Genomic DNA, 21,939 nt, shown 5'->3' on the forward strand with positions numbered 1-21,939 from the left:
TAGTTTCTTGGACTACATAAAACGGAAGCACATATTAATACTGAATTGCTGCAATGGAGTTTGCACAACAGAATTACAGTAAGTGAAAACTTACAAGCTTTTGCCGTACTGTGCAATAGAGTTTGATTCTCCTTTGTGAGGTTTAAATTTACAGCTGCACCAATTAGCATGGTTTTTCATAGACCTGATCTTGAAATTAGAATGGCTCTATTCAGCAGCCAAAACATCCCAACAATCTTGTTTGATCCAGACTTGACGTTGGGCAATATACACATCCTCTGTCAAACAGAATTATCCAGCAATCTTGTCGCAAATTTTCTTCCCTCCACTAAGAGGAAATGATCCATTGTAGCTTTGATTCTTGCATAATACATAATGCTTCCTCCGAGTTGTGAGCAACAGTCACCAAGATGTTCTCTAGCCCTATATTCATCCACTGGATCAAATCTAAACCTTAGCTCCAAAAGGATTGGTTATTCTCAACAAAGCATATTCAAAACTGATGGAGGGCAGCAAAATGTTTAGTAGACAATTACCCAAAAATCTTCAGCGGATCTCCCATCTCTATCTTTTTCTGCTTGGTAATGTTTCCAAGTTGATGCTGCTACAATTTTGCCTCTATACTCAACCAAACCAGGATGATAACTCTTCAGTACCATAAGTAGGGAAACTGGAGGATTCTAGTAGTGTATTGCTCATTTCATTGCTTTTGTAGCCCATGTAGCCTTTCTGGCTCAAATGGCGGCCCATACCTCGTATGCCTAGAATGAAACAGAGTGAGCATTCTGTGATACGGAGTATTTTCCCAACAGATGCAAACCACATCCCTCACAATGCAAGTCAACGCACAAGAATACTAGTACTGGTGGCTCACCGGAGAGGACGAGAGGAAGAGGAGTACTCTGAACTACGGATGTAAATGGTACGGATATTTCCGACCGACTGATTGACCAAGAGGGTCGGACAGTGATTCGGATACCATTTTTGGATATCCAGATATTTTTTCAGATATTGGATACGAATTCGGATACTTCATTCGGATATCGGATTCGGATATGAGAAGGGCAATATCCGTCGGATATCGGATATTCGGTCGGATAATCCGGATAGCCAAATCGGATACCAGATTCGGATAGTTGTATTATAATAAATATATAAATTAATAAAATCTATTTTAATCTCTAAAAAGTTATAACTAATTCATTTCAGATTAGAAAAATATAAAATTAGTATCAAAATTTTTCTAAAAATATAATCTATCTAATGGTACTCTATTGGAGTTGAATCTTATTTATTCTTAGTCTATGTTTGAGAACTAAACTCGAACTCTAGGAATAGTTAGACTTATTCCATTTTACTAAAAAATTAATATCGTATAATAATTCAAACTCTACAATAATTTGATCACTCCTACATATTTTTGCATTTAATAATTTGAATATCAATATTGTATAACTGAGTGCCCAAAATGGTATGTCATCTATATTTAATTTGGTTAATCAAGCATGAATCTAGCCTACTAGAACAGATCAATGGATTTGAGTGTTTGTCAAGTATCATCAATATAATAAGTTATAATGTCATTAATTGAGTATCTCCCGTCTAAGCTACGTAGCAAGTTAGAATTTCATATAATCGAATCTCTCTCATCTATGTCATATAAGTTAGAAATATCATATAATTATCTGTTAATTTGCTTCATTAAGCATAATTTTAGTTAAAATTTGGACTCGTACGGGTTCGAATATTACAACACGTGTGATATGAATAAATATTATCTTTACTCGATATCCGAAGAAATATCCATGTTCAACATTATCCGCATTCGGTTCGCTCTGTATTCGATACAAATCTATTCGTATTCGTAACCGAAGCAATCCACATTCGTATTTGTATCCGAGTCTATCCGCGTTCGAATTCGAATCCGATAGAAAATGTGAAATACAATATCAATGTTATCCGTCCGTATCCGTTCCGTTTACATCCCTGCTATGAACATATCATGTACTCCCATTTGTTTAGGTGCTCCCCTACTCCCACACAAAAAAAGAAATAAAAATGTGGATGAAAAATCCAACTAAAAATTTGGATGGATAGATGATGCAAAGATCTATATCCATACAAAATTTGAGATGCAACAAAAATTTATATAAGAAGATATGAAAAGGTGAAATTGATATTCGAATAGTTGCGGGTCCTGAATCATGCATGAACAGTACAACCCGTTACTATTCAAGTGCTTATTTCGCTATTTCATATCTCCTTGCACAATTTTGTGTTGCATCTCAATTTTTTACATGAACATAGATCTTGTATCTGTTCATATTTTTCGTTTGATTTTTCATATATTTTTTGGTTCTTTTTTTTGCGGGCATAAGGGAGCACCTAATAAACACATGGGAGCACAGGATACGTGCCGGAGCCGGAGGGGTACCAGTTTGACTAGGATTGTGTTGGAGGTTTTTTTTTTGAGTGGGTGTTGGAGTTTTTTTGTGTACATGCTGAAGTTTTCATCCGTTTGAACGGCCACGCCAAGCAACTCTTGCCTACATGTACTTTCCACTCTAAAAACGTGCGTCCACACATGTTTAATTTGGATGCGTCCAACAGGAAAGCAAAGTTATTTTAGGACGGCGGTCGCCAAACCGTAATCCAACAGCATTGTCATTGACTGGCAACGCTTAATTAAGAAAAGATCCTTGTGTCCCATGCCATCCCATGCAGCCTCTCCTCTGTGAATCATCAAATGATCTCCTGGCTTTGCCGTTTACACAATTGGAGCATCTGCTCCTTGTTTATACCTAGTACTGATGATGCTAAGAGAGAGATTATATTATAGGCAGCAAAGACTGATGGACACAATGGGATCTGCTGCCTCTCTAGGCCTGCGTCTCGTCGCCGTCTCGCTGCATGCGTGAAGAGGCCAACGTCCCAATCCCAATCCAGTCTGATATGAAACCGCGCTGCCATCGTGGGAGCTGCAATATCGCGTGCTCCACGGCCGCCGCCGGTGCCGGAATCCGATCTCATCATCAAGCGGCGGCTACGAGGCCATGCAGGCCAGCGTCGCGGTCGCCGAGGCGCTCGAGGCCGGGAGCGTCACGCCCCTGCCCGTCGCTGGCGGCGCCGACTTCGCGGCCGCTGCCCTCGCCGTGGCCATCGCCGCGGTCGCCGCCGCGGCATCGTTCGTGCTCGTCTCCTTCGAAGCGCGCGCGGGGCAGGGCCGCCTGCGCCGCGTCCTCGACCTCGGCCCGTCGTCCCGGGGTCCCCGCCTGCTGCTCGCCTTCTTCGCGGGGCTCATGGCCGCCGCCGAGGCGCTCCGCCTCCCGTTCTTCCGCGGGACCTTGCTCCCGCCGCGCCGCCAAGTCATGCCATGCCTCGCGTACCCGCTCGTCGCGCACGGCATCGCCGAGCCAGGGATGCTCGCTTGCGTGCTCCTGCTGCTGCGCGCGTCCGTCGGAGGGGCGCGGCTGCCGGCGGCCGCCATCGCCGTGCCGTTCGCCTGCCTGCCTTTCCTCACCGCGCACGTGCTCGTTCTCGCCACGCCGGCCACCGTCGTCGCGTACCCGGGCCAGCTCGCGCACGCCGCGGACGGCGCCGGGCACTGCGCGTACCCGGCGTACGCCGCCGCGCTGCTCCTCGCGCTCGTTGCGCTTTACATGCCGCTTCTCGCCACCGCGTGCTGGGACGTGGCCGCCGTCGCCATCAACAGGCGGCTGCGCGCGAGGGCGTACGCGCTCGTCACGTTCGCCGTCCTGCCGCTGCCCGTGCAGGTGCTGGCGCTCGGGCTGACCTCCGTGTGGGACATCCACCAGTACACGTCCCCGACGGTCGGCCTCATTGGGTTCCTCGCAGTGGCGGTAGCCGCCGAGACCACCATTGTCGTCCTCGTGATGCTGCCGCTTCACGATGCGCTTGTCCTTGTTGAGCAGCCGCCGGCGCCGGCAACGAGGACGCGCGTGACGTCGCCAGATGACAAAGGCAGTTACCGTGACCTATCTCCGGCTAGCTCCATACATGTTCACGAGTCAGGACTCACTAGCAGGGATTTGTAGAGAGTTGTAATAGGGTTATTTTGTCAAGTACTTTTATATATGTAAATAGCACACATCAATTGTACATTTTTGTAGTCTGCAATAAGAGCCTGCTGCTTGTGGGTGCCCAGCAGCACCGGGCTGAAATGAATCAAAAGACTATTTACTCATCCATTGACATATTTTCATGAGTGGAATCTACCAATTTTCTAACCAAATTATTAAAATTCAATAGTTTGAGTTTATACTCTATCATAAAAAAGTGAAATAAAATCAAAATATTTTATTAGTCTACTTTGAGGTGCCCAAACATTTTTTTCTTATATCCAAACATTACAGATCCGATAGATTTTTGTTAGAAGAGCTATCGCACCAAATTTTTAGGAACATTTATTTCTCCAAATGGAACATTTTATTTTATAACTGGGAATATTTTTTCTTAGCTAGAACTTTGCAAATCCGACATATTTTTTTCCCAAGAAATATGTATTTCTTATCGATGAAAGTGTCGACAAAAGTTCTCATGAAAATTTTGTTAGTTCAGTTGGAACATTTTATTTTACTGCTGAAATATTTATTGTTAGACCGGAGCACTGCAAATCCTAAAGAGTTTTGCTAGAAAATCAGTCACCCCTGATTTTGATGGCCATTCATTTCTCTTCCTGGAACACTCTATCTGATTACCGGCCCATCTTTTTCAGGTTGGAAATTGCAAACAAATCTGATGAATTTTTACTAAGAAATGTGTCGACATATAAATAGCGTTTCCCATGAATAGTTAAAGAGTGACCATAGAAGTTCGCATTTGTATTTTAGAATTGAGCAACGTGCCTCCACAGGTTTTAAGATCCCAGAACCTCTTAAAATTCAGATAAAGTTCATAAACATTTTTCCAATGTCACACGAAATGCGAATATCCCCAACTAGAATGTATGTGACGACGTGGCGTGCTTACATGGCAGCCATTTCTTCCTCTCGACCCTTCCCTTCCTTCAAGACTGAACCCTCCTGGTTGCACCGACTTCTTGGTCACCCATGGTAGACCCTTCAAAATTCATGGTTTTTATTCCTATATGCCACTGCAATAATATAAAGACCTGCCGGTATGGCTTTACTATTTTTAGAAATAAAAAATACTGCCTTAATAATCTGGCAATTCCAGACCTGCCGGATGGCTTTGGCGCCAATCAGTGTCCGCCCACCCCCCAAAAAAAAGCAAAAAAAGAGCATCGAGCGGTTCCCTTGCGACCCCGTCTCCTCCCCAATAAAATGCCCAGGCAACAAAAATATCTTGTTCCCCCAGATGCCGCCTCCATGACAGTTTACTCCCTGCCCATCACCGCCTGACAAGACGACGGCAACAAGCAAGATTGCTCAACCAGATGCCAACACCACCAAAAGAGATTGATTGGGAAAAACAATAGAAAAAACACAAGCATAAAAAAGGGTACGTATGTATAGAACTACTTTAGTTGTATCATGGATTTAGGGGTTCTCCCCCATGGATCTGCATAGATCTGCGTAGATCTATATGTACACAAATTTACTTGAGCATTTCAATAAGACCAAAAGTCTGCTTGATGCCAAATCTGCTTAATCATGCGCCTACCTTGCCTGGCCATGACAGTTCCTTTCCACCCCAGCATATTAGGTTTTGTTACAATAGATTGCAAAAGAAAATGCAAAAATAAGAAGAACTTCATCATGTTAGCTTTAGTGCCAGAAGAACTTTATCATGTTACTAAGCAGAATAACTTCCGTAGATTAGCTTACTGATTGGTAAAAAATGCATGACAATATACTCTATTTTGCCCTTTTTTAAACACTTTATTGCTAGCATGATGTAATGTGTTTAAAAAAACTGCTTGTACAAAGTATTTTGTTTTGTCAGTTAGTATACACACAGATTGCATGGTCATGGAAATAGAAAAAGAAATGCTAATATGCTTAATAACAAAATATGTGGTGCAGGCACCATGGATTTGAACGAGCCTTCCCCGGGATTTGATTATGATTTCCTAGATGGAGCTGATGCAAATTCTTCCTATTGTACCCAACAAAACCATGTTGCTCCAAGTTTACAGGACCAAAACCATCAAACACAGCCAGATGTTGGGACCACCCTAATTGCTAGTGGTGGGAGTCAAAATGTTAACGCTCATGTTGTTAACACCGAAGAAGCTACTGCTGTTGGTGGTGGTGGTGTTGAGGATATTGTAGAAGAAGTACTGGAAGATGTAGTATAAGAGGTTGTGGAAGAGGTTTGGCTAACACCTCTAGTGCCATACACAGGTCAGACATTTATCACTAAGCAAGAGGCAAGAGAGTTCTACAACTCATATGCAAAAAGGGTTGGATTTTCTATCCGTACAAGCACTACACGCCTTTCGTATTTGACAAGGGAACAGAACAAAGTTCAGTTTGTGTATAACAAAGAAGGGCGGGGGGGGGGAGAGGAAGGTGAAAGAAGAGCAAGGGACTGCTGCCTCTGACGAAAGCAATTATGATGAAGATGATTCGGAACCTGAGTATAATAATGATGGTTCTATGAAGAAAAAGAAGCTTGATGGTGGCAAGAAGAGGAAGAGGGAGAGGGAGAGGGAGAAGATGTAGCATACAGACTGCAAAGCTAGGATAGTTGTGAAGCTAATTGCTGATAAGTGGCATGTAATATACTTTGCACCAGATCACAACCATGAACTTGTCGTGAAGCCATCCTTAAAGAGGAGAAGGATTTTATTGCATTGCTGCACAGATGCAACTTGAGCACTAGGCGAATAATGCAGCTGATGAATGAGTTTTATGATTTTGCGTAGCTAATTCTGTATGAGGGGAAGATGTTGGCAACTTCCGCTCCACTATTCGAAGAATAGAAAAGTACAAGGATGTGCAAGAAACCTTGGACTACTTTAGAGAGCTGGAACAAGAAGATCCTGAATTCTTCCACAAAATTAAGCTTGATGTTGAGCACATGGTAGAGTGCCTGTTTTGGGTTGATGGTACTGCAAGACATGCCTACATTAAGTCTTACAACTATTTGGTGTCTTTTGATGCTACCTACATGACAAACATGTATGATATTGTTAGGGATAGATCCCCTGAGTACCGCAAGGAAGCCACCTGTGATATTTCAGGTAATTGGGAGCTAGGCACGCAAATTTCTAGTATGAAGTTGTGCTTGTTAGTGTGAAGTTTGTGTTTGCTTTGATGAATGCCTTTAAAAACTTAAATACATGTTAAAGGGTATTTCTGTAATATTGGGAAAAATTAGGGTTCTTTTTATAAATTGTGTATTAATGGGAGGTAATTTCAAAAATGTATGAAGTGTTAATTTGCAAATGTGAGTTTTCACTCTTTAACCATTGTAAGAAGTGTAAATACTCCAAGGCTTCATTGAAAGGGTAAAATTTATTTTGGATTTATTTGAAATTGAATGATTTGTTGGCTTTTAAAAATAATTTCAAAATCCTAACTCTTTTGAAGTTGGACCCTAAATAAAAGTGGTAGATCTTTTTAAGCTCTACACTTTTGATTTTGGACGTATTTTCATTAGAGCTATAGTTTGAAAGAAAATTTTACTTTACAGTGAACTCCTTGAACTTTTGCAAAATTTATGAACAAGTCCTCATCTTCTTCCTCCTGCTTCCCCTCTCTGTTTCTCTGCAACGCCGCCCGCCGCCCATCACCGGTTTTTTCCCCAGGCCGCCATCTGCCCCCTTCGCCGCTCCTCGTGCGCCACCTAGCCCCCAGCTCGCCTGCCCGCCGCTTAACCGACCCTGCTGGCTCCTTCTCACGCAGATGCGTCGCGCCGCTGACCGCCCGAGCCGCCACGCACGCCGTCGACCACCAGCAGCTGCTTGCCGCCCCCGCGTGCCTCTTTTTGGCTTTGGAACACACCCAGTGAACTTCATCCTTCTTTTATTCCATCGCGCGTGTGGCAGAACCAACTTGAATTATACCGGCTCAAGTACGCGAGTCCACTTTAGCGGGCTCCGGCATGCTTCAAACGGTATAATCCTTTGGCCTGTCGGGTAACGTCCCGATAAACCACCGAAAGCAGGATCAAAACAAGGTACCCCGCACGAAGGCGAGTCCAGAGATACAAAGGCCATCACATTTTACATTACAGGCAGTTAAATTACATGAGTGTTTAAAAGTAACATCACCTTCCCATCCAGGGAATTATTACAAACCGACATAAGTTTTAGGTTAAACAGCGGAATTTAAAGTATGGTATAATACACGTCGTCAGTACAGATGTCATGCTTGCCCTTGCATGACATCACTCGAAAGGGGTCCGGGTTGGCCGGGGACGGGTCCCACTCCACGGACCAACCATCAGGCAGAGGGTAGGGCCACGGTACAGGCAGAGCTGGGTCTGCAGGAGCATTACCTGAACAAAAGTTACAAAGCAAGGCTGAGTATTCTAATACTCAGCAAGGCTTACCCGGTGATGGTATACATAGCCATATAACTAGACTCATGAAATCTGGTAATGGTCATGGGATAAATTTTCAGCGGAAAAAAAAGCAACTAAGAGTAGATCCGTACTTTCAACTTTTAGCTTTGAAGTTCTAATTGATTATTCAATCTAGGTAAGCATCTAAATCTACACAAGCATGGTATAATCTTTGATCATTCATCATTTTTGATGATAATAACATAATTGCTCTTTTTACTCAATGTGGCAAAGGGATTAAGCAGTCTCAATCATCGTGAGAAGTGGACGATTCTGAATCGAATTTAACCTTGCAAGGTAAACCTAACTCACACGCTTGGAACTCCACAGGGTCGTTCCGAAGCGATCGTTTACCTTTCATTCTGACTCGTGGACAGGTCCACCACAAGCGACTGCAGGACCATACGCACTTCCAAAGTGCAGGACGTACGTCTGTAGCGCGACTACAAAACCCGTACTGCTGGTTGCCCTTGCAACACGTATTCCCACACGTCGAACATAAGTAACCAGAAGAAGCAAGATGAGTGGTGGGAGGTATGTCCACTCCTCGGGCCGATTGGCTACTAGGCTTACCGCTTACCATATTTCGCGGCATGTGGTTAGTACTTTCAAATGCTTAACCTCGACCACCACACGCTGCGACCTTATCAAGTTCAACAACACAGACGGGGTATCACCTCAACCATGATACCTCATAAAACTCCCGTCTGTCATCCTTATAGTGATAACAGGAATGTAAACATTACAACTCCTTTATCGCGCGAGTGACAGGAAATCACCCGACTTCTACCAGCCCTATTAGCATAGCAGCTAGTCGGACTCAAGTACTAATATTCAATACATTGGTTCCTAGGGAAATGCAACTAGGGTTTCAAGCAATTCCTAAGAACTTAATGCATAGAATACATAAATAGACATGGATTGTAGTGTAATAAAAAAAATAGTAGGTCATGTCCGGGGCTTGCCTTCTTGTGTAGGATTGGGGGCAGTAGGATCAGGGTCTTCCGAACCTTGGTTCGGAGCTTCAGTTAGATTCTCGACGGTGTCTCCGGGATCTACAGGAGTTTCTTCGGCTTGGTCCGCGATCAGCTCGTAATCACCGTCGACGAGAGTAAACGGTTCTACATGATATGCAAAAAAAATAATATATTAGGGAATGCACACTCTTTTATTTAGTTCACATCAAAAACTACACTTTAAAAAGGTTAACATTCAAGAATTGCCAAACAAAGAAAAAGTTTAGCCCAAACTTATACTTTATGCTTAACCTTTGACTATATCATTGAATTAACTAAAAACAAGCATTAAAATATAGTTTAGGGTTAAATTTAAATTTAAATTTGATCTTAAACTTCAAGTAAAGAACATCATAGAGTTTTGAATATCTAAGTATAGATCATTTGCATACTTAATAATTTATGACCAAAAGATCTAATTAGCTAAGTTTTAAAAAAAATAGGCTTAGCTAATTTTATTTCAAAATAATTTGAAATGGTTAACTTAAAAGAATTTAAATTATAACATTAATTTAGATTTAAAAATTCTACATCACTTTATAGATCACTTATAGAAATTGCATATCAAAATCACAAACAACAAGGTCAACACATAGGAATTAAGGATGTTATACTTTCTTGTTTCAAATTTAAAATAGATTCAAAAATAGTTGGTTTCATATCAAACTCTTTTAACAAAAGTTATAGAGTTTCTAATCTAGTTTCCAACAAAACAGATTTTGCCAATTTTGGAATTTTCTACGATTTGTTATGCATTTTACAAGACAGCACAAGCACACCACATGAAATAATAGGCACTTAGGGGGGGGTCTTTGGAAAACTTGCACGGGAACCCCTGGAACCGAAAAGTTATTTACAAAAGAGGCCTTGCCCGGCCATGGCGACGGCCGGCCGGTCGGCCTCGATGGCGTTCTCGCCGGCGGCGAGCATCCCGGCCAGGAGGGTGGGCAAAACACCGTCTACAGGACTTAAGGAGTACACAGGACGAGGGGGCGCTGGGTGGACAGCAGCGGAACCGGGCCGGCGACGGAAGAGTGCGGCGGCCGTGGTGAAGCTCCAGCGTTCCCGGCGGAGGGCCGGTGAACATGGACAGAACAAACGCGCATGAGCATCAGTGGATCACCGGGAAGCTATTTGTATACCTGGTGGAGCGGGGGATCAGGTGGAGAGAGCTGTCGACGAGAGGATCGAGCTCGGGCGGCTCCGGTGAGCGGCGGCTCGGGGCAAGGGAAATTCTGGCGAAGGGGTGGCCGGAGCTGGACTGGATCGAGTTGAGGAGCAAGGGGAGAGGGTGAGGAGGCACTGGGCTAGCGGAATTTGGGCGGGGTGGTGCTGTTGGGGCGGATTCCGGTGGGGAACGGCGGCGGCGAATCGGTGTTGCGTGGAGGAAGAAGGAGCAATGCAGTGGGAAGAAGAGGGAAATGTGGCCAGGTTTGTAGCGACACTGGTTCACAGAAGAGAGGGAAAAGAGTGGAGGAAGGGAGGGCCACGGCTGTGCTCTGGATTGCAGTGGCGAGGTGGCGGCCGGCAAGCACCCCGTGGGCACCGTGGCGCGCAGAGAAGGGGACAGCGGGGAGGAGCTACGGCGGCGGCCAGAGGTAGGGCGACACGTGGGGGAGGGCAGCAGGAGTTGAATGGCGGCGAGGCAGAGTAGGGACCAGGGGGGACGCTCTGTCGCCGGCGCCAGAGGTGAGGCGGGGGAAAGCAGAGGGGGTGCAGAGGAAGATGAAGGGGAAAAGAGACCAGGGACTGATTTGCAAAACCTAGAAAGCTCAGGGATCTGCTTGTAAACTAAAAATTCCCACTAATCTAAGGATCAAATGAGAAAAGTCCCAAAATGAAAGTTGTAGAGTTTTTCAAACTCTACAAATTTGCTTTAGGGCTCAAATTCAAAAACCCAAAGTTTGCAGCATTACTTGCTAAGTTTTGAATTAAGTAAAATTTAAATTACTCCTGTTCTTACCAAACAAGGTTTTGATTAAATTTTTGACATATTGCAAACATTCATAGAATGTCATGATGAAAAAATAATTTTTACAAATAAGTCCCTAAGTAAGCATGAAAGTTACTTTTACTCCTCAACTTTTTACACAAAAGACCCTATAACCCGTATTTTTACACATAGGCCCTTGTCCTTACTTAAGGGCTTATTTCTCCTTATGATCATATCCGAAACACACACCTTACACATAAAGACTTATAATGCATGAAAATTTTCAAACACACCCTTAACATCTATGTCTATTACATCCAAGGTTTAATTTTTATGAATTTTATTACCTGGATGTCACAGCCTCCCCCCCTAAAAAGAATCTCGTCCCGAGATTCGGAGGCAGAAGATGATTGAATGATCAGATTTGGGAATTAGTTGATAGGAAAGTCGGGAAATTCTGTTGAAGATAAGATTCTGTTTCCCAAGTTGCTTCCTCTTCAGTGTGATGATCCCATAAGATCTTATACATTTTAACTGTCTTTCTTCTAGTGACCCTTTCTTTAGTATCCAAGATTTTGATGGGTTGTTCAACATAGGATAGATCGGGCTCGATCTCAATGGCTGGGGTTTCAATGATCTCCGTAGGTACCTTAACACACCTTTTGAGTTGGGATATATGAAAAACATCGTGGATAGTAGCCATTTGAGATGGAAGGCGGAGTTTGTAGGCCACTGGGCCACAAACTTGAAGAATTTCGAAGGGTCCGATATATCTAGGTGCTAATTTTCCTTTTATCCCAAAACGTTGAACACCTTTGATAGGAGACACTCAGAGATATACAAAATCTCCTACTTGGAACTGCAGAGGTTTTCTCCTTCGATCTGTATAACTCTTTTGCCTGGACTGGGCTGTTTTAAGATTGGCTTGAATCATTCTGACCTTATCCTCAGCTTCAACAACTAGATCTGGTCCGAAAATCTTGCATTCACCAGTCTCAGACCAATTTAGAGGAGTTCGACGCCTACGACCATATAATGCTTCAAATGGTGACATTTGAAGACTAGATTGATAACTGTTATTGTAAGAGAATTCAGTCAAGGCAAGACATTTGTCCCTACTTGTACCATAGTGGATAATACAAGCTCGGAGCATGTCTTCAAGAATTTGGTTAACCCGCTCAGTTTGTCCATCGGTCTGAGGATGATATGCCGAGCTTCGGATCAATTTAGTTTCTAGAGCGGACTGTAATTGCTCCCAGAAGCGTGCAATGAACGGTGCTCCTCGATCGGAGATGATGGTTTTGGGAATACCGTGTAATCAGACAATTTGATCAAGATAGATTTCGGCATACTTCTTAGCGAGATAAGTGGTATGCACAAGAAGAAAATGAGCGGTTTTAGTAAGTCTATCAACAATTACCCATATGGAGTCATGCTTTTGAGAGGTATTGGGAAGACCAACAATGAAATCCATGCTAATGTCTTCCCATTTCCATAACGGAATGGATAATGGTTGAAGTGTACCAGAGGCCTTAAGGTGACTAGCTTTGACCCTCTAACACGTATCACACTCAGATACATACTTGGCAATTTCTCTTTTCATCCTGGTCCACCAAAAATGTTGTCGTAGATCTTGATACATTTTGGTGCTACCCGGATGAATGGAGAATTTGGATAGATGAGCTTCATCAAGAATTTGCTTTCGAAGTTGATGATCTTTTGGTACGACAAGACGTTTGTTGAACCACAAGACTCCTTGAGGATCAGTATGGAAACACTTGTATTTAGCCTCTCCTTGAGATAGTTTTGATTTGATAATTCTGATGCCCTCATTATGTAGCTGTGATATGATGATTCTATCTCGAAGAGTATTCTCCATGGATAAAAGATTTAGACTGCCTTGAGGAATGATTTCTAAATTGAGTTTTCTCATCTGATTACAGAGAGTATCATTGATAGCAGCTATAGATGAACAGTGGCAATGTGCTTTGCGGCTAAGTGCATCCGCAACCACATTAGCTTTACCAGGATGGTAATACACCTCAAGGTCATAGTCTTTGATCAATTCCAGCCATCGTCTTTGCCTCATGTTTAAATCCGCTTGGGTAAAGATATATATTTGAGGCTCTTATGGTCAGTGTAAATATTACACTTAGCACCCATAAGATGATGTCTCCAGATTTTAAGAGCGTGGACAACAGCTGCTAATTCCAGGTCATGAGTCGGATAATTTTGCTCATGAGTCCGGAGGGCTCTGGATGCATAAGCAATGACTCGGTCGTTTTGCATTAGAACACAACCAAGACCAGTTCCAGAAGCATCACAGTAGACATCAAAAGGTTGGGTATTATCTGGCTGAGCTAATACGGGAGCAGTTGTTAGAAGCTTCCTCAAAGTATGGAATGCTTCATCACATTTATCGTCCCACTGATATTTAACTTCTTTCTTAAGTAGCTCAGTCATAGGCTTGGCTATCTTAGAGAAATCTGGAATGAATCGGCGATAATACCCTGCTAATCCAAGGAAACTTCGAATTTGATGGACTGAAGTTGGGGGCTTCCAATCCATAACTTTCTGGACTTTAGTTGGATCAACCGATATGCCTTCACTAGAGATAGTGTGTCCCAGAAATTTCACACTATCTAGCCAAAACTCACATTTTGAGAATTTGGCATAAAGACGATGATCACGTAATCGTTGAAGAACAATACGCAAATGATTAGCATGGTCCTCATTATTCTTGGAATATATTAGAATATCGTCGATGAAGACCACGACGAATTTGTCAAGTTCCGGCATAAAAACTGAATTCATGAGATACATGAAATATGCCGGTGCATTGGTAAGCCCAAATGACATAACCAGATATTCATAAAGTCCATATCTGGTTGAGAAGGCCGTTTTTGGAATGTCACAAGGCCTAATCTTGATCTGATGATAACCAGAGCGTAAGTCAATTTTTGAGAAGACCTTAGCTCCAGCTAATTGATCGAATAAAATATCAATGCGGGGAAGTGGGTACTTATTTTTTATGGTGACCGCATTGAGTGGACGATAATCAACACATAGCCTTAGGCTATTGTCCTTCTTTTTGACAAAAAGAGTGGGACAACCCCAAGGTGACGCACTTGGGTGTATAAAACCTTTATCAAGAAGATCTTGAAGTTGAATTTTAAGCTTGGCCAATTCGTTTGGGGGCATACGGTATGGCCTCTTTGAGATAGGGGCGGTGCCTGGTTGCAGTTCAATAACGAACTCAATATCTCTGTCAGGTGGCGTCCCAGGCAAATCATCTGGGAAGACATCAGGGTATTCACAGACTACCGGAATATCTTTTACTTTGAGGTCTGTGATAGCATAAGTGTAAGAATAAAGATATTCCTGCTGAGGTAAATAGAGGTAATACTGCCTTGGTGTGGTGAGTTAACCTCAATAACTCGGGAAGCAATATCTAATAATACTCTATGTTCTGTCATCCAATTTGTCCCAAGTATGACATCAATACCTTTTAAGTTTAATAAAATCAGATCTGTTCTAATCTCTTTGCTACCAAACTGAATTGGTACCTTTTTAACCATTTGGTCAGACATAATTATTCTTCCCGGTGTAGAAATCATATACGACCCCTTCGTAGGACATAGATCAAGTCCTATTCGGGTACCACAGTTGTTACTAATAAAACTATGAGTTGCTCCTGAATCAAATAATGTAACAACTGGCTGGTGATGTATAGAGAATGTACCCGACATGACAGGGGCTCCCTCCGGGAGTTCCGCAAGGGTGGTGAAGTTAATTTGCCCCTGCCGGACTTGCATCAGCGGCCTTTTACCCTTGTTCTAATTAACTTGGTTAGAGCTTTGCCCTTGATTAGGTTTCTTAGGCCGTGGACAATCCCTGATGAAATGATCTGCACTCCCGCAATTGAAGCAGCGATAGTTGCTGCCTTTTGGTGGAGCTTGTCGCATATTTGGCCTTGGGCCATTTTGCTGTTGTTGCTGCGGAGGTACAGAAGGTCTATATCTTCCTTGTTGTTGGGGCGGGCTAAAAACCAATCGGCCAACTGGGGCATTCCTCTGTGGTGCTCTTATTTGGGCATTAGGAACGACCCGATATCTTGGTGGTTGAGCATTTGAGGTCCCGTGGGTGCCTTTCTTTTCTTGTCAGCACGATGCGCTATGATACAATCTTCCTGGGTTAAGGCCATATTGACCAGCTCACTGAAATTATTGGCCTTAATAAGATTCAGGCGCTCCTTGAGCTTAGTATTAAGGCCACGACGGAAACGGTCTTGCTTCTTGGCGTCATTGTCTGCATGATGACCAGCATATTGGCACAGATGATTAAACGTCTATGCATACTGCAATACTGTATTGGAACCCTGAGTAAGTGCTAAGAACTCATTTAACTTTCGCTCCAGTAACCCTTCAGGAATATAATGTGCCCTGAAGGCAGTTCTGAATTCGTCCCAGGAGATGACATGTCCCGCGGGCTGCATAGCATAGAAATTGTTCCACCATATACGGGCAGCAAATGAAGCTTTACTTGAGTCCGCACAAGGTATAGTTAATAGAGCAAACTTGGACTTAATAATATGAAGCCAGGCATCAGCGTCCAAAGGTTCTTCAGCTTTACTGAAGAATGGCGGTTGAGTGCTAAGGAAGTCCTGGTAGCTGGCCACTGGAGGGGGAAGGTCATCACGACCTCCACGGAACTGTTGACGCTGCTGGTTCTGTTGTGCTTGTACCAGTAGATTAAGAAGCTCCGTTTGCCGTGCCATCACCTCAGCTAGGTTGGGAGGTGGCGGGGGCGGCTGTTGAGAACCACTAACTTGCTCTGCCCGGAAACCTTCCGGGGTTCCACGCGTGGCTCCCACCATCTGAAATAAAGGAGACGTCCGTTAATATTCACATAATCTTACTCCTAGTTTCAGAAAATGCATCATCCATATATACCATGCACATATTCCATTCAATCATCTCATATCGACATCTCAAGATAAAGATTAGGAAGATAAAAACATGAAACTTATATTACAACATGGATACAAGGGTTCTTCTCATTACATAACTATAGGATTCACATACCGGCCATCTATATTACATAAAAAGGCACTAGGTCTAAACAAATTACACCTTAACTAACGCATCTTACTCCTCACAGATTACAACTAAAAGAAGGTCGACGATTCGACAACTAGAAATCATCGAGGTTGCCTACGGAAGACTGACTACCAGAAGAAGAATGATGAGGACTAAGAACAGGATCACCATGCTCAGAATCAAGTTCTGAGACTCCTTCAATCTCCTCTGGATCTTCTTCTTCGGCCTCAGGTACTGCAGGTGCAACGGGAGGGATCGGGGGCTGCTGCAATTCTTCAATTTGAGCTTGAGCATCATCAACCGCAAGTATCAGATCTTGGATTTGTGCCTGTAGGAATTCAATAATAGTATCACGCTGAGTGATTATATGATCACTCTCATTGATCTGATCTTCTTGGTGATGGATGGTCTCATCCCGTGCTGCAATGATTTTATCCTTCTGAGTTACCAGGGCTTGTAATTCCACTATTTGGGTCACTTGACGGTCAGCATTTCGATAGTGGCTTTAAGCCGCGCTAGTTAACTGACTCATGCTATGACGTAGCAAAATCTGGTAATGATGCTGCACATCCATGAACCTGGTAATGCTACGGACGGTTTCTTCAGCCAGATCTCCTAACATATGACCAAGATGCTCTATCCGAAAATTCCATTCCAAATTACCAGGGTCTATAGTAGGAAATAACCCAATAGGATATGCGGCAACTTCTATCGGATGCTGATTGCAGAAAAGTTTGATAGCTTCCAAGGTAGCAGTTTCAAGGGTATCAACCAGACGATATCCAACCACTTCCACTTCTATGGGATGCCATAAGGAGCGGAAAGGGTGTTGAGGAATTATCATCTTAACCCGGCATCGAGGAACTCCCTCTTCACGATATTCCACCCCATCGTATCAAGGAGGCTCTGTATAATGAAACAGACTTAAGGATTCCCACAAGAGATGAGGAAATCCTTCCCAGTGTAGGGCATTAGTATGGAAATGCCCCTCCTGATCCCAAAAGGTATTGGTAGGAGCAGCCATCTGCGACAACAATGCAAATGGTGAGATGTGCTTACCTCGTTAGAAAGTCACAAGGTAAATGGAAGAAACGATTGATACTAACAACCGTAAGATCTATAACCTGAATATAAACTTAAGATTTTGGACCAACACTACCACAAGAACCCCATTAACCCATATTAAAGATAAACAACATATTATTCACCTTTATCTAGTGCATTCTTTTGTTTATCAAGGAATTATGCATGCACGTACTACTCGTCCTCTCAACCAAAAACAACTGCCGAATATCTTCGGACTTACGCGGTTAGATTCGGTGGCATAACACATACGTCTCTTCTTAATAACTAGTCGATAAGCCCTATCCATTCTAATTTCGTAACCGTGGTTAGTGTACCTGCAGAAAACCACAATACATATATATATCCAATGAACCTTTCATGCCAGCATGTCATGAAAGCGTCCCCAATCATTACTGTTCACTATAGAAACAGCATCTGTACTATTACCGCCGTACAGACAACGTTAACATACGTCATCGAAACGACGTATTCACGGGGGTACCGCAAAATACGGGGGTATGAACAGCGATCGCCATACCCTGCGCCGAACCTTATACTCCCAATGTAGTCAACCTAAGTTGGTACATTGGTAGCATCTCAAGTAGGCCACTGCTTGAGAAACAGCGTTCGGTTCGCATCACCGACAGGAAGGCCAAGCTCCCTCAGTTGGCTGAGGATCCTTACCTCCTTACCTCACCATCGAAAGTGTCGTTACAAAATGTAAGGTTGGGTTATGCATGAATTTAAGTTTTGACAGAAAAGTAATGCTGGAAGTTAGGTTTATATATATAGTACAACCACCTCTATTTTCCCTTAAACATCACCCTAGGGCTTTACGTACTAAGCATAACCTTAACGAATCCAACGTCCTTTTGCTAAAATACCTTGTTGGGCAAATTTTATACTAAAAGTGTTTTTAAGGCACCTCACATCTCCAGTGTACACAACCTGGCTCTGATACCAGCTGTGGCAGAACCAACTTGAATTATACCGGCTCAAGTACGCGAGTCCACTTTAGCGGGCTCCGGCGTGCTTCAAACGGTATAATCCTTTGGCCTGTCGGGTAACGTCCCGATAAACCACCGAAAGCAGGATCAAAACAAGGTACCCTGCACGAAGGCGAGTCCAGAGATACAAAGGCCATCACATTTTACATTACAGGCAGTTAAATTACATGAGTGTTTAAAACTAACATCACCTTCCTATCCAGGGAATTATTACAAACCAACATAAGTTTTAGGTTAAACAGCGGAATTTAAAGTACGGTATAATACACGTCGTCAGTACAGATGTCATGCTTGCCCTTGCATGACATCACTCGAAGGGGTCCGGGTTGGCCGGGGACGGGTCCCACTCCACGGACCAACCATCAGGTAGAGGGTAGGGCCACGGTACAGGTAGAGCTGGGTCAGCAGGAGCATTACCTGAACAAAAGTTACAAAGTAAGGCTGAGTATTCTAATACTCAGCAAGGCTTACCCGATGATGGTATACATAGCCATATAACTAGACTCATGAAATCTGGTAATGGTCATGGGATAAATTTTTAGCGGAAAAAAAGCAACTAAGAGTAGATCCTTACTTTCAACTTTTAGCTTTGAAGTTCTAATTGATTATTCAATCTAGGTAAGCATCTAAATCTACACAAGCATGGTATAATCTTTGATCATTCATCATTTTTGATGATAATAACATAATTGCTCTTTTTACTCAATGTGGCAAAGGGATTAAGCAGTCTCAATCATCGTGAGAAGCGGACGATTCTGAATCGAATTTAACCTTGCAAGGTAAACCTAACTCACACGGTTGGAACTCCATAGGGTCGTTCCGAAGCGACCGTTTACCTTTCATTCCGACTCGTGGACAGGTCCGCCACAAGCGACTGCAGGACCATATGCACTTCCAAAGTGCAGGACGTACGTCTGTAGCGCGACTACAAAACCCGTACTCCTGGTTGCCCTTGCAACACGTATTCCCACATGTCGAACATAAGTAACCAGAAGAAGCAAGACGAGTGGTGGGAGGTATGTCCACTCCTCAGGCCGATTGGCTACTAGGCTTACCGCTTACCATATTTCGCGGCATGTGGTTAGTACTTTCAAATGCTTAACCCGCACTACCACACGCTGCGACCTTATCAAGTTCAACAACACAGACGGGGTATCACCTCAACCATGATACCGTCATCCTCATAGTGATAACAGGAATGTAAACATTACAACTCGTATATCGCGCGAGTGACAGGAAATCACCCGACTTCTACCGGCCCTATTAGCATAGCAGCTAGTCGGACTCAAGTACTAATATTCAACACATTGGTTTCTAGGGAAATGCAACTAGGGTTTCAAGCAATTCCTAAGAACTTAATGCATAGAATACGTAAATAGACATGGATTGTAGTGTAATAAAAAAAATAGTAGGTCATGTCCGGGGCTTGCCTTCTTGTGTAGGATTGGGGGCAGTAGGATCAGGGTCTTCCGAACCTTGGTTCGGAGCTTCAGTTAGATTCTCGACGGTGTCTCCGGGATCTATAGGAGTTTCTTTGGCTTGGTCCGCGATCAGCTCGTAATCACCATCGACGAGAGTAAACGGTTCTACATGATATGCAAAAAAAATAATATATTAGGGAATGCACACTCTTTTATTTAGTTCACATCAAAAACTACACTTTAAAAAGGTTAACATTCAAGAATTACCAAACAAAGAAAAAGTTTAGCCCAAACTTATACTTTATGCTTAACCTTTGACTATATCATTGAATTAACTAAAAACAAGCATTAAAATATAGTTTAGGGTTAAATTTAAATTTAAATTTGATCTTAAACTTCAAGTAAAGAACATCATAGAGTTTTGAATATCTAAGTATAGATCATTTGCATACTTAATAATTTATGACCAAAAGATCTAATTAGCTAAGTTTTACAAAACATAGGCTTAGCTAATTTTATTTCAAAATAATATGAAATGGTTAACTTAAAAGAATTTGAATTATAACATTAATTTAGATTTAAAAATTCTACATCACTTTATAGATCACTTATAGAAATTGCATATCAAAATCACAAACAACAAGGTCAACACATAGGAATTAAGGATGTTATACTTTCTTGTTTCAAATTTAAAATAGATTCAAAAATAGTTGGTTTCATATCAAACTCTTTTAATAAAAGTTATAGAGTTTCTAATCTAGTTTCCAACAAAATAGATTTTGCCATTTTTGGAATTTTCTACGATTTGTTATGCATTTTACAAGACAGCATAAGCACACCACATGAAATAATAGGCACTTAGGGGGAGGGTCTTTGGAAAACTTGCACGGGAACCCCTGGAACCGAAAAGTTATTTACAAAAGAGGCCTTGCCCGGCCATGGCGACGGCCGGCCGGTCGGCCTCGATGGCGTTCTCGCCGGCGGCGAGCATCCCGGCCAGGAGGGTGGGCAAAACACCGTCTACAGGACTTAAGGAGTACACAGGACGAAGGGGCGCTGGGTGGACAGCAGTGGAACTGGGCCGGCGACGGAAGAGTGCGGCGGCCGTGGTGAAGCTCCAGCGTTCCCGGCGGAGGGCCGGTGAACATGGACAGAACAAACGCGCATGAGCATCAGTGGATCACCGGGAAGCTATTTGTATACCTGGTGGAGTGGGGGATCAGGTGGAGAGAGCTGTCGACGAGAGGATCGAGCTCGGGCGGCTCCGGTGAGTGGCGGCTCGGGGCAAGGGAAATTCCGGCGAAGGGGCGGCCGGAGCTGGACTGGATCGAGCTTGGGAGCAAGGGGAGAGGGTGAGGAGGCACTGGGCTAGCGGAATTTGGGCGGGGTGGTGCTGTTGGGGCGGATTCCGGTGGGGAACGGCGGCGGCAGATCGGTGTTGCGTGGAGGAAGAAGGAGCAATGCAGTGGGAAAAAGAGGGAAATGTGGCCAGGTTTGTAGCGACACTGGTTCACAGAAGAGAGGGAAAAGAGTGGAGCAAGGGAGGGCCACGGCTGTGCTGTGGATTGCGGCGGCGAGGTGGCGGCCGGCAAGCACCCCGAGGGCACCGTGGCGCAGAGAAGGGGACAGCGGGGAGGACCTACGGCGGCGGCCAGAGGTAGGGCGACACGTGGGGGACGGCAGCAGGAGTTGAACGGCGGCGAGGCAGAGCAGGGACCAGGGGGGACGCTCTGTCGCCGGCGCTAGAGGTGAAGCGGGGGAGAGCAGAGGGGGTGCAGAGGAAGAAGAAGGGGAAAAGAGACCAGGGACTGATTTGCAAAACCTAGAAAGCTCAGGGATCTGCTTGTAAACTAAAAATTCCCACTAATCTAAGGATCAAATGAGAAAAGTCCCAAAATGAAAGTT

General features: G+C 43.6%; 1 protein-coding gene across 1 annotated transcript; it reads left to right on the top strand.

The window, feature by feature from the left end:
• Positions 1–3,053: 3,053 nt before the first annotated feature.
• LOC112898184 lies at positions 3,054–6,280 on the top strand. The gene is made up of 2 exons (XM_025966561.1): positions 3,054–3,981; positions 6,006–6,280. The coding sequence occupies exons 1-2, from the start codon at positions 3,054–3,056 to the stop codon at positions 6,278–6,280; spliced, it is 1,203 nt and encodes a 400-aa protein (XP_025822346.1).
• Positions 6,281–21,939: the final 15,659 nt, after the last annotated feature.

This window comes from Panicum hallii, chromosome 6 (assembly GCF_002211085.1).
Source record: "Panicum hallii strain FIL2 chromosome 6, PHallii_v3.1, whole genome shotgun sequence".
Lineage (NCBI taxonomy): Eukaryota > Viridiplantae > Streptophyta > Magnoliopsida > Poales > Poaceae > Panicum > Panicum hallii.